Below are 12,182 nucleotides of genomic sequence, written 5' to 3'. Positions count from 1 at the left end.
TTGTATTTTTAGGCTACATTTATTATGCCTTAAAATGCTACATAATGATGCCAAATCCATGGTTAATGTGATAGTTGGTATTAAGGAAGTATGTTGAGTAATGTATCAACAATTCTAAGATTTTTGTATTTTGGGGAGGAGCTAGCCTGGGTTGTTGGCAGAATTTAAGGAGAGTCTTTGCCCCATGTTTTATACATACTTTTTTTCTCCATATCATTTAAGGGTAATGTTGCAAGGTGAATTTAAAATGATATTTCAATGCTCCAGATCACAGTTTGTGGTATATTTATGAATGATGGAATGATGAATGATACTGAATGATAATGAATACAGTACAGGCAATAGTCAATATTTTGGGCGAGTCAATTACTCAGGCTTTCTCCGTAGCAGATCCCCTGTGAATAGTGGAAATGTATTTATTGTATAGTGCTGGGTAATGCACCACAGAATGTCATAGCATTCCACAAATCCAGAGCAAATGTGCTCCCTGTGGACTGTGAGCAGTCTTGGTATGACTTTAAAACAATCTGAGAGGATAGTTAACAGTTGAGCTATTGCGGCACTTTTGTGACATAGTAATGGATTTGAACTCATATTCTTCTCGTGACATCCTAATGGTATATGTATGTCGGCGTTTCTTGTGATTTTTGTCTTTGGGTTCTCGACCATTGTCAAAATGCTTGTCTCTCAGCATTCACTCATCTTATCCTTGGTTCTGTCAGACCGCAACGAGTGTCAGGAGATTCCTAACGTGTGCAGCCATGGAGAGTGCATTGATACCCAAGGCAGCTACCGGTGTCTCTGCCACAACGGCTTCAAAGCGACCGCAGACCAGACAATGTGCATGGGTGAGAGGGATGGTCCACAACTGATCTTGTGACTGTTTTGTATTCCCTTTCTCAGTTTAACTCAGACACTTTATGTATTTTTAGACATTGATGAGTGCGACAGACAACCATGTGGCAACGGTACCTGTAAAAACACTGTGGGGTCCTACAACTGCCTGTGCTTCCCTGGCTTTGAGCTCACCCACAACAATGACTGCATGGGTATGGAATGGATTACATCTTACAATACATGGACTCGCTAATTTCGCTTTTTGCTGATGTGTACCTTTACCTTTCAATTAATAAGACAACACAGATTGATGAAATCTAATTATATGCACGAATGAGGGCCGGACTGATTAATCAGCCAACTGAATCATCTGATATTTGGTCTTAATGTAAAATGTTAAAATCTGCAAAAATCATCCGATTTCAGTGTATTTTTGATGATTTTTACCACAATTACCACATTACAACATAAGGCAAAGATAATGACATTCAAGCCCCCCCAAAAAAGTTTAAAAAGTTCTTCTGAAAAAAACAGCAAAATAAATTTGTTTGATAATTAATTTTGCTGGTTTTTTTTGTTACTGTTTTATTCTGTACTTTTATTTTTGTGCATGTTCAAAATATTTTTTTTTAAAAACAGTAGGCTTCCAAAGTAGAGTTTCAAAGGTGGATTAGGGTTTCAAAGTAGGGTCACAATTTATAACAATATGCAGGGTTCGGATTAATTTACTTAAAAATCTGCCAATTTTTTGCCGATTTGTTTGTTTGTTTGTTTTCTTACACATTAAACCATTACAACGTCAGACAAACAAAAATATGAAAACACCCCCACCCCTCAAAAGAAAATATGCAGAGTTTTACCATATTTTAAGTAAATACTAAAGGATTATTGTAAAACAGTCAAATTTGGTTATCCTCTACCTTTCTTGTTGTTAGCATTAAGGGCATTTATTCATTATATATTTCTTTATTAATCTGCGAAGTAATCTGTTATTGGGATCGGAATCTGCATCATCCCCCAAAAATCTATATTGTTCAGGCCCTAATACAAATATATAAAAGTTAAAACAATGTAAATGTCCACCTGGCAGACATCGACGAGTGCAGCGCCCTGCAGGGTCAAGTGTGCAGGAATGGGCAGTGCATCAACGGAATGGGGTCCTTCCAATGTCTCTGCCACGAAGGTTATGAGAATACACCTGATGGCAAAAACTGTGTCGGTAAGTCTGATTAATGGATTTATCACCACTTGTTTTCAGATTTAAACACACATTTTTTCCCCTTACAGATATCAACGAGTGCGTGAGTCTGCCTGGTACATGTTCCCCGGGAACTTGCCAGAATTTGGATGGATCCTTCAGATGTATTTGCCCTCCGGGCTATGAGGTGCAGAATGACCAGTGCATTGGTAAGACACAGACGTGGACACTTAGCAATTACCGCAAAATCATATTCTCTCTTTCCCCACTTACACCATGTTCTCATGTCCTGCTGCCTTCCCAGATATCAACGAGTGTGAGGTAGAACCAAACCTTTGCCAGTTTGGCACCTGTACCAACACCCCCGGCAGCTTTCAGTGCACCTGCCAGCCGGGCTTCGTGCTCTCTGATAACAAGCGGCGCTGCTATGGTGAGACAAACTCTTAGTTGTCATCAGTGGCTATAGCTTTGGGGTGGGCAGACTTTAGTGCTCAAGGGCCACATATGATTTTTTAAAATGGACAAGATGGGCCTGGTTATTGTTAGATATAAAAAAAAAAAGTGAAATATGTACAACTGTTTATCTTACAAAATAGCAATCCATTCATTCTCGTCTCATTTACGACAGACACCCGAGAGAGTTTCTGTTTCACCAAATTCGAGGTCGGAAAGTGTTCCGTCCCAAAAGCTTTCAACACTACCAAAGCCAAGTGCTGCTGCAGCAAGATGCCTGGAGAGGGCTGGGGGCTTCCTTGCGAGCTGTGTCCCAGAGAGACCGAAGGTGTGTCACGAGCATGCATACATTCACGCAGGTCAAGAAAGCCATATACTCTCACAAGTCTAGAGTACAAAAACATGCAAATGCAGAGTTTGCATTTGACAAGGTTCTGATGGTCTCCGCTAAACCAGTGCATTGTGAACGCTGCTGATTCGGTGAAGCTACTTGTAGGCTGGTGGTCTAACTTAGTGAGGTGAAAAACTGTGAAGAAGCCAGTTTTAATTGAGGGAAAAAAACGGAAGGCTTCCATCTCAAGTGAAATGCTATGGCACACACTTCTGAAATGTGCTTGTTTTTCCTGTGAGAGCTTTTCAGTTTTGTGTGTGAGAGGTGATCCTGAAAAATGTCCCTGACTGCCCGCATAATCTTCAGCACCCATACAAAAAATAAGGCTAGTTCATTTTCATAAACATGCTGCACTGAAACACTGTAGTTTGTCAGTTTTTTCAAAGCAGCTCGGATGTTAAGGTTAGATCATATTACTGAAGTAATATTCATTAATCATGTTTTTTTCATTGTACCCTTAAGAAATACGCGAACAGGCGTAATTAATTTATGCGCATGATGGCATTTGTAAAATAACTGACCTTTTCAATGTGTTTTCCAGCTGCTTTTAACACGTTGTGTCCCTACGGCCACGGAGCGCTGCCTGGACCTGGTGATGCTCGTGAGGGTGCGTGCTACATCACAGAACTAAATTGGGCCAATATGATGGAAAACATACGTGAACATATATGTCACTTTTTTTCTCCTGCAGATATGAATGAGTGTCTGGATAACCCAGGCATCTGCCAGAATGGCATCTGCATCAACACAGATGGTTCGTTCCGCTGTGAATGCCCCTTTGGATACAATCTGGACTACACTGGAGTTAATTGTATTGGTACGTTACTTCATATTTTGATTTGAGTTAAAAAAAAAAGTCTTCATGAACTTAATAATAAAAAGTACATTTCAGCACAAATTTTCCACAGTGAAGCAAAACTATTTCAATATATGCAGAGGAATGTTTGATTATTATTATCATGAATGTTTTTATTTAAAGTGGAAGTCAACCCAAACATATTTTTTCCAAGAATATGTTATATGCAAGACCACTAGTTGAAACAAGGCAGTCAGATCAATTTTGCGTTTGTGGAATAAGAGTTAATCCACTCGTTTTTAGCCATCTCTGGGGGCGGCCATTTTGTCACTTCTGTCGACTGAAGATGACATCACAACTGCTTAGGGCTCAAGTGACGACCAACACGGCTGACCTGTTTTCGTTACCTGAGCCCTGAGTAGTTGTGATGTAATTTTCAATCGATAGAAATGACAAAATGGCCGCCCTCTGAGATGGCTAAAAAACGAGTGCATTTTGCTGCTTAACCCATATTCCATAAATGCAAAATTAATCAGAATGCCAAGTTTCAACTACTGGGCCTGCTGGGAACATATTCTTGAAAAAATTTCTTTGGGTTGATTTCCGTTTTAAGTAACCAAATACGATTGTATGCCAGATAAAGGATATGCAAACGTTTGGATGTTCAATGATCTCTTCTCTTGTACTCGGCAGACACCGACGAATGCTCCATTGGAAACCCGTGCGGAAATGGAACCTGCACCAATGTGGTGGGAGGCTTTGAATGTTCTTGCCAAGAGGGCTTTGAACCCGGGCCCATGATGACATGTGAAGGTCAGCCATCCACAGACACATTAACTTGATTATGAAGATGATGATGATTATTCTCATGATTACATTTACTTTGGTACATGAACATATGTACATTCTTGTTTCCTGTCCGCAGACATCAACGAGTGCTCAAAGAATCCTCTGCTGTGTGCTTTCCGTTGTGTGAACACCTTTGGCTCCTACGAGTGCATGTGCCCTACCGGCTACGTGCTGCGAGATGATCATCGCATGTGCCGAGGTGAAAAGATTGTAACAACTTACTTATTCAAAGAACATTTTACTGGCCGATGAACATTTATTTACTTTTTGGCCTTTTGTCATTAGACCAGGATGAGTGCTCAGAGGGTCTGGATGACTGTGACTCCAAGGGTATGACGTGTAAGAACCTGATCGGGACCTTCATGTGTATTTGCCCACCTGGCATGCAGCGCCGGCCTGATGGAGAGGGATGTATGGGTGAGAAAACATGATTCTGCTTAAAAGATTTAGTATTGTATGCCATGTGTACAGCAATACAAATGCAGTGTGAGACTATCATATATAGCTGAGGTAAAAATCAATCAATCAATCAGAAATATATATATATATATATATATATATATATATATATATATATATATATATATTTTTTTTTTTGGTTTGGATGTGTACGTTATCTGTGGCTCATGTTTCTATGTCCTTCCGTGCGCTTGCAGACTTGAATGAATGCAGAGCCAAGCCTGGCATTTGCAAGAACGGACGCTGCGTCAACACTGTGGGAAGTTACCGCTGCGAGTGCAACGATGGCTTCGAGCCCAGCTCCACGGGAACTGAGTGTATTGGTGAGACATTGATTACCTACTCCAATACACTGTGAAGGAGAAGTTGTAGTAATTCAATCGAGTTGAAACCCACAATAAAGCATGAGTCATTCTTTTTAAAAAAAAAATTTTTATTTCTCACCGTCCTCCAGACAACCGCAAGGGCTTCTGTTACATGGAGGTCCTGCAGACAATGTGTCAGCAGTTGTCCACCAACAGGAACAGCGTGACCAAGTCCGAGTGCTGCTGCAACACAGGTCGTGGCTGGGGCTTGCAGTGTGAGCTCTGCCCGCTGCCTGGCACCGTCCAGTATAAGAAGATGTGCCCTCTTGGCCCCGGCTACACCACAGATGGCAGGGGTGAGTAGCTGAGCATCGGACATTAAAACAATCTCCCAAACACACGTGGGGAAAAAGTGTTATGGTCCGATGAAACCAAGGCTGAACCTTTTGGCCATGAAGTATGTTGGGCACAAACACAACACTGCTTATGACCAAAAGAGCACAACAACTGCAGTGAAGCATGGTCACACTCATGCACTTTAAAGTGGAAGTCAACCCCTCAAAAATGATTTTCAATAAAATATTCTCTGCACCTTCACTAGTCTAAACATGGCATGAGTTAAGCAGCAAAATCCAGCCGTTTTTAGCTATGTCACGGGGCGGCCATTTTGTCACTTTACCGTCGACTGAAAATGACATCACAGTTGCTCGGGGCTCATGTAACGACCGATCACCTATTTTCTAACGCTGAGCCATGATTGGTTGTAACCTGAGCTCCGTGCAACTGTGATTTCATTTGAGTTGGTAGCAAGTGACAAAATGCTGCTTAACTCACATTCCATAAATATAATATTTAGACAATTGAAGGCGCACAGAACATATTATTGTGAAGAACAATTTTGGGTTGACTTCCACTTTAAGTAGTAGCAGATTTGTGCTGACTCTCATTTAACATGAATTTTGAATGTGATTGGTTAAATCTGAACAAAGCCACATCCCACTTATAAGAGGATACGCTTCAGTTCAGTTTTTTATTTCCTCTCTGAAAAAAGGTAAAAAGAAAATTCAATTGTATCATTATATGTCGTATTACTGCTAGAAAATCTTTTGAAATATTTGATCTCTCTGTCTTTTGCATCCAGATATCAACGAGTGTCAGGTGATGCCAGATCTGTGTCGCAACGGTCAGTGCATCAACACTATCGGATCCTTCCGCTGCCACTGTAACGTTGGATACAAGACCGACTTTACTGCTACCTCGTGTGTCGGTAAGGCTGACGTCTCTCTAGAATGATGTTCTTTTCCGATTTTCAGCCTTGTTTTGGCTGCCCTGCTTGCTATTCCTCATCTATGTTGAATGTGTTTACAGACACGGATGAGTGCTCACTGTCTCCCAAGCCTTGCAACTTCCTGTGTAAAAACACTGAGGGCAGCTACCTCTGCTCCTGTCCGAGAGGATACACCCTGCAGCCTGATGGAAAGACCTGCAAAGGTATACAGACTCGCACCTTTTTATTCTCTGTACCAATCTATCAACCCCTAATAATCTCTTAGTTTTGTGAAAAAAATGATGAACTATCTCAGTCCAGTGTGACATGTAGCAATTAGATTTTTTATGTGAATTATTTTTCTACAAAAGGTCACTTTAACATGTGGGCAGAATCCAGTCTCTTGTCGCCTTTCATTTACAATTTATGCAAGTGGCCAAAAAAGCTAAGCGGAGGTCCGGGCTCATTTTTTATAATGCAGTATTTCTTCTCTCCTGTTAAGATCTGGACGAGTGTTCCACCAAGCAACATAACTGCCAGTTCCTTTGTGTCAACACCATTGGAGGCTTCACTTGCAAGTGTCCACCGGGCTTCTCTCAGCATCAAACGGCCTGCATTGGTGAGCGGAAGATCGTGTCCACTTACTATAAATCGTCTTTGCGTGCATTGAATGAAATAGTTAACAATCTATTGTGATTTTTCAGACAACAATGAGTGCATGGGTCAGAACAGTGCGTGCGGTTCTCAGGCTTCTTGTGTCAACACTCCTGGTAGTTTCAACTGTGAGTGCTCTAAAGGCTTCTCTTTGGACACCACCGGCCTGGAGTGTGAGGGTAAGTAAGCCCGAAGTCACGTCGGTCGGATGTGACCAAAGCACGTTAACATGCTTTGATGTTCTGATGTCAAAACACTCTTGTGTTTGTCAGATGTGGACGAATGTAGCAGTAACCACCGCTGTCAACATGGCTGTCAGAACATGATGGGAGGTTTCCGCTGCGGCTGTCCTCAAGGCTACGTGCAGCACTACCAGTGGAACCAGTGTGTCGGTGAGTCGCACCGACATCTCGTTAATGTGCCAAAAGTTCTGCTTTCGCAAAGATGGTAATGTGCAGGTTATTTTTGTGTAATGGATTGGTTTATATTAGTCATTTCATCACTTCTTTAACTGTTCACTGGTAAGTAACGCATACAGAATTAATACATTCTTGCCTCTTTAGGTTGTCCAGGTGTACCTAATGAAGTGGCCAGTGAATGTGTACAGGCATAGTGGAATTCTGTGTGCAATTACACATTTTAGCTCCAGTCTCTTCACATGTTTTTTGTTCAATGGATGTTGCATTTTTAAGTTTGTTTCTAATCGGATTACACAAGTAATATGTATCGCATAATAAAAAACATATTTTTTCTCGTGCTTAGGTTGAATAATTACTTCCATTCATATTTTGTCTGCCCTTTTCTTTGCAGATGAAAATGAGTGCCAGTCGGGCTCAATGTGCGGCTCTGCTTCCTGCTACAACACGCTGGGCAGCTACAAGTGTGTGTGCCCCTCCGGCTTCGACTTTGAGTCGTCTGCTGGCGGCTGCCAGGATGTGAACGAGTGCTCCATGGGAGGCAACCCGTGTATGTACGGCTGCTCCAACACGGATGGTGGATACCTTTGCGGCTGTCCTGGAGGCTTCTACAGGGCTGGACAAGGGTGAGGGATGGATAGCGGGACCCGTCCATGTCAAACACAATCTCCCTGCGAATGACTTACAAATTGACCTACTTTCAAAACAGCAGAAATTTAACCTCTGTATTTGTTTGATTAGATTTAATTTGACCACTAGTCTATCATGCTGCTGATTACAAATAAATATTCATGTTTAATTTGTCTTATGCCGTGTTTTTGACCGTGTTGTCTATGCCTCCGCGCAGTCACTGTATATCAGGCTCAGGCTTCCCCGGCCAATTGGGTACAGAAGGCGAGGAGGACGACAGTCTGTCCCCTGAGGCCTGCTACGAATGTAAGATCAATGGAGGAGGAAAGAGCGGACGACACAAACGCAACGCAGATGAAAATGAGCTTGATCATGTAAGTCATCTAGCAAGACTATGGACCAATGTTGAATGTTTGTAAACGATAGGCGCCAGGATACAGATACTATATATAGATAGCTACGGACAGCAGAATGAGAGTGACTACTGCTGACCTGAATTGAAACCATGACAAGATTTGGTTGTGTTTTGGATTGCGCAGCCAGATTTTTTTTTACAATTTACTTCAAAACGAAACTGTGGGTGAAGAGGATAAGGCAAGTAGACTTTGTCAATACAAAGTAGTTGTACAGAGATGATACCAAGACCGCCTGCTGTCGGAGTCGCTTCCTCTACAGGTTCAAATCTCCATGATTGGTGGGGATGGGAATCGAAACACGGTTCTTTTTAAGGACTGGTTTCCAGTAATTTGATTTCTAGCAATCGATGGTTTGCTTTCACTGTTTCATCTGCGCAATGAAACCGAGAAACAGAAAAGTCAAGCTCAAGCGGTCATAGCCTTCTTCGTCATATAACAGGGAAATAGACCAGATCTACCATAGCCTATTTTAAGTCAAACAGCCCCACCATTCAATGGTAGGCTAGGATCATTTCAAAACATTAAGGCATTTCAAGAACGGGTGATGTCATGGTGATTTCTCCGATAGTCATTGTATGAGAGCCATGATGATGACAATGTCCAAATTGAATTTGTGATCCATTATAGGAGCCAGTGAGTCTGGCCAGCGTGGACACGGAAGCCTCCATCCCCATGAACCTTTCTCTGGCCTCGTTCCTCAACAAGGAACCTCTGCTGGAGCTGCTGCCCGCCCTGCAGCCGCTGGAGCACCACGTGCGCTACGTCATCACCCACGGTAACGCCAACGAACACTTCCGCCTGTTGGAGCGCCGCGATGGGAAGAGCGTGCTGAGGCTGGGCAAGAGGCCGCCTCCCGCCGGGTCCTATCGGCTCGACATCGCCAGCCTGCCCCTGTTCGGGCCCCGGAGACGAAACCAGCTGGAGGAGCAGCACGACAAGGACTACCTACAAGGGGAAATCGGGGACGCCCTGCGCATCAAGCTTCACATCCACCTGCACTGAACGCGCTCACAAGTCCCCGCGCCTGGACTGACCCCCTTCAAAGCCTGAACCTTTGAGTTTTAACCCGCCCTTGTATCCAGCAGAGGGTTAACCGAGGGCTCTGAAAGACTAAGGCAATCAGCCCAACTTTACCACCACTTTGTTACTGTTCATGTTATTATGTGTTCATGGTTTGTGTGATTTAGATTTTCCTTTTGGGTTTTTTTTTTTTTACCATGATTATGCTTGTGTCCATCCTTCTCTCCCACAACAAGCACTCCTGTGGAACAGATCACAGTGAGGTGCGTAGAGCCCCTCCAATACAGGTGGCATCTCAATAACCGGGGATATTATTAAAACTTCATTTATTTGAAGTTCAGTCGATAACGTGAACTGAATCACGAAAAGCCAAAATGTAACATCTCGAGAAATAGAATATTACATCAGAAACAATCAAAATCATTTTAATGATATTAATTAGAGAAGACTTAAGATGAACATTATTTTAGAAGCTATGTAATATATGACGGTAATATTTTGAATTGAACTACCGAAAAATAAATGAACTTTTCTACAATATTCCAATTTATTGAGGTGCAATTGTAAAAGTCATAATGGCACACAAGTCCATGAAGCACTTTTGTAGGCAGGCAAGTAAAAAAGAAAAAAAAGAAAAAAAGAAAAGCACAACACATGAGGGGATTTATGATGGGGGGGAAAAAAAGTGCTGAGAGCTGCCATAACGGTCTTTCTGCATGCATTTCAAGAACAATCCCTCGATGTCTGACAAGGAATGAGGCATCTTCATGGCACCTTTCTGGGATATTTTAATTTCAAAGATCACATCTCACTTCATGCTACTGTTTCGTGTCATGTCACGGGGCCGTTTGCGTGAGAGGACTGCAACTGTAACAACATTTCAGGTTCATCAGCTGTGGAATTAGCACTTGTTTGCATGTGTTAGGTTACCTCAATGCTTCCCACCCAGTGTGATGCTGACATGCAAACCAAAGAGGGTGCTATCGTCATGAGCAGGGAATCCTACAGTCAGCAGCTTTTCCAAAGAAGCTAGGTCAGGCCACTTTTGTGTTAATTCCCTTGTTAGGGGTTTTTAAGTGCATTGATTCTTAACCAAGGAGGGGTCAACTGATAGGAGGCAACAGTCACCTGACCAGGATTGTGATCTTAATATGGGCTGATCTGTGTTTACACCACGGCACCAAATAGTACCAGTCTTGACAAGCTGTAAATTTAAGTATAGTGATTACAGTATCAATGCATGCAACAACAACAAAAAAATCTGTCAGGTCATACTCTTCATTTCTCATATTTTTTTTTCTCTCAAAGAGGAAAAAAAGGTGCTATAGATAATCCCGTCTGCTGTACAAAGAACGCAGTCTTGAATCTGGATTGCAAAAGTGACGTTTGTTAAATTTTGTGCCAGGCTTTATTATTGTTGTGTTTGTTTGTACTTTGTATTGTCTCAGTGCTGAAAAAAAAAAAACAATATTATCAAGCGTGCTTCTTGAAATTGTATATTTTTAAGTAAAAAGTGGATTTTTTTTTTTAAATGTCAAGACAGCCAAAGTAAACAGTAGATAGAAGGCCTTTTAATGCTATTGACTGTTGTTCTCATAGATGATGATCAACACTCTGATGTCAGCATAAGGGGAGCTTACACTGTCTATTCAATGCTATAAACGTCAGTGCAAACTTGACCGCCTCCAGCTCGGCTCATAATGGTGCTAAATGATGCTAATTCTTGTTTTGAGCATTCAAGGTTTCGCACTGGGCCAACAGCCTAGGCCATGTTTATCACACATAACCATTTTGTCTATTTCTAACCTGGAAATCTTTGTAACACTTTGTATCTTTATATTGTCCTTGTGTCTCTTATTTTTTGTTTTGTTTGTTTGTTTTTTGACATTTCAGTGCCAAACTTGAATAGTGCCATTAGCATCATCACCCACTTGCACTGAACTATAACGTGCTATACTTGCCAGAAAAGCAACAACTTGGCTCGAAGTTTCAGTCCTTTTCAAAGAGAACGCTAAAGTGACAATCATCCGTACACAGCACATTTATTAGTTGAGGATCAATAAATCACATTGTTTTTAATATTCTGATCCTCATTTATGTGCAAAGACAAAAACCAAAGACACTCGGTCATTGGCAGTCGGTAAGATATGAATGATTCACGTATTGTAAACTTTTGTCAAGTGACAATTTGCAATAAAGTATTGTGGGTTATATTTTTAAGTGTTGTTTCCTGGCTATCTCTTCCCTAACATGTACAGTTGCAAACCAGTTTATATACAGTTTAAAAATGCGTTTTTTCCTCTGATAGGAGGAGCAGTACAGTGGCCTTCAAATCTCAGCTGGAGCCTTCATCATTCCATAAACGTGCATTTTAGGTTAAGCAAAAACTCGAAATTGTCAATAGATATGAATGTAAATGTTAATGGTTGTCAAAATGTCCTATGAGCTGACTCTTAACCAATCCTGGGTGGACCCCACTTCTTGCCCAAAG

The 12,182-nt window shown here is 41.7% G+C and overlaps 1 protein-coding gene across 1 annotated transcript in view; it reads left to right on the top strand.

The window, feature by feature from the left end:
- The window catches only part of fbn3 (fibrillin 3), a 68,721-nt gene extending 56,810 nt beyond the window's left edge, over positions 1-11,911 (top strand). Inside the window, exons 45-65 of the mRNA XM_086047905.1 lie at positions 723-848; positions 933-1,049; positions 1,928-2,056; positions 2,125-2,244; positions 2,340-2,465; positions 2,664-2,816; positions 3,421-3,486; positions 3,571-3,696; positions 4,369-4,488; positions 4,601-4,723; positions 4,810-4,941; positions 5,181-5,306; positions 5,438-5,644; positions 6,430-6,555; positions 6,657-6,779; positions 7,058-7,174; positions 7,260-7,388; positions 7,482-7,601; positions 8,020-8,251; positions 8,473-8,629; positions 9,299-11,911. Of these exons, the coding sequence (XP_085904031.1) occupies positions 723-848; positions 933-1,049; positions 1,928-2,056; positions 2,125-2,244; positions 2,340-2,465; positions 2,664-2,816; positions 3,421-3,486; positions 3,571-3,696; positions 4,369-4,488; positions 4,601-4,723; positions 4,810-4,941; positions 5,181-5,306; positions 5,438-5,644; positions 6,430-6,555; positions 6,657-6,779; positions 7,058-7,174; positions 7,260-7,388; positions 7,482-7,601; positions 8,020-8,251; positions 8,473-8,629; positions 9,299-9,673 (3,050 nt within the window). The 3' untranslated portion in view covers positions 9,674-11,911. The remainder of the gene's footprint in view (positions 1-722; positions 849-932; positions 1,050-1,927; positions 2,057-2,124; positions 2,245-2,339; positions 2,466-2,663; positions 2,817-3,420; positions 3,487-3,570; positions 3,697-4,368; positions 4,489-4,600; positions 4,724-4,809; positions 4,942-5,180; positions 5,307-5,437; positions 5,645-6,429; positions 6,556-6,656; positions 6,780-7,057; positions 7,175-7,259; positions 7,389-7,481; positions 7,602-8,019; positions 8,252-8,472; positions 8,630-9,298) is intronic.
- Positions 11,912-12,182: the final 271 nt, after the last annotated feature.

The sequence above is a fragment of the Filicampus tigris genome, chromosome 12 (genome assembly GCF_054856515.1).
Source record: "Filicampus tigris isolate MCC_2025a chromosome 12, RoL_Ftig_1.0, whole genome shotgun sequence".
Classification (NCBI taxonomy): Eukaryota; Metazoa; Chordata; class Actinopteri; order Syngnathiformes; family Syngnathidae; genus Filicampus; species Filicampus tigris.
The sequence above is the reverse complement of the archived record's forward strand: the minus strand, read 5'-3'. Positions and strand labels throughout refer to the sequence as shown.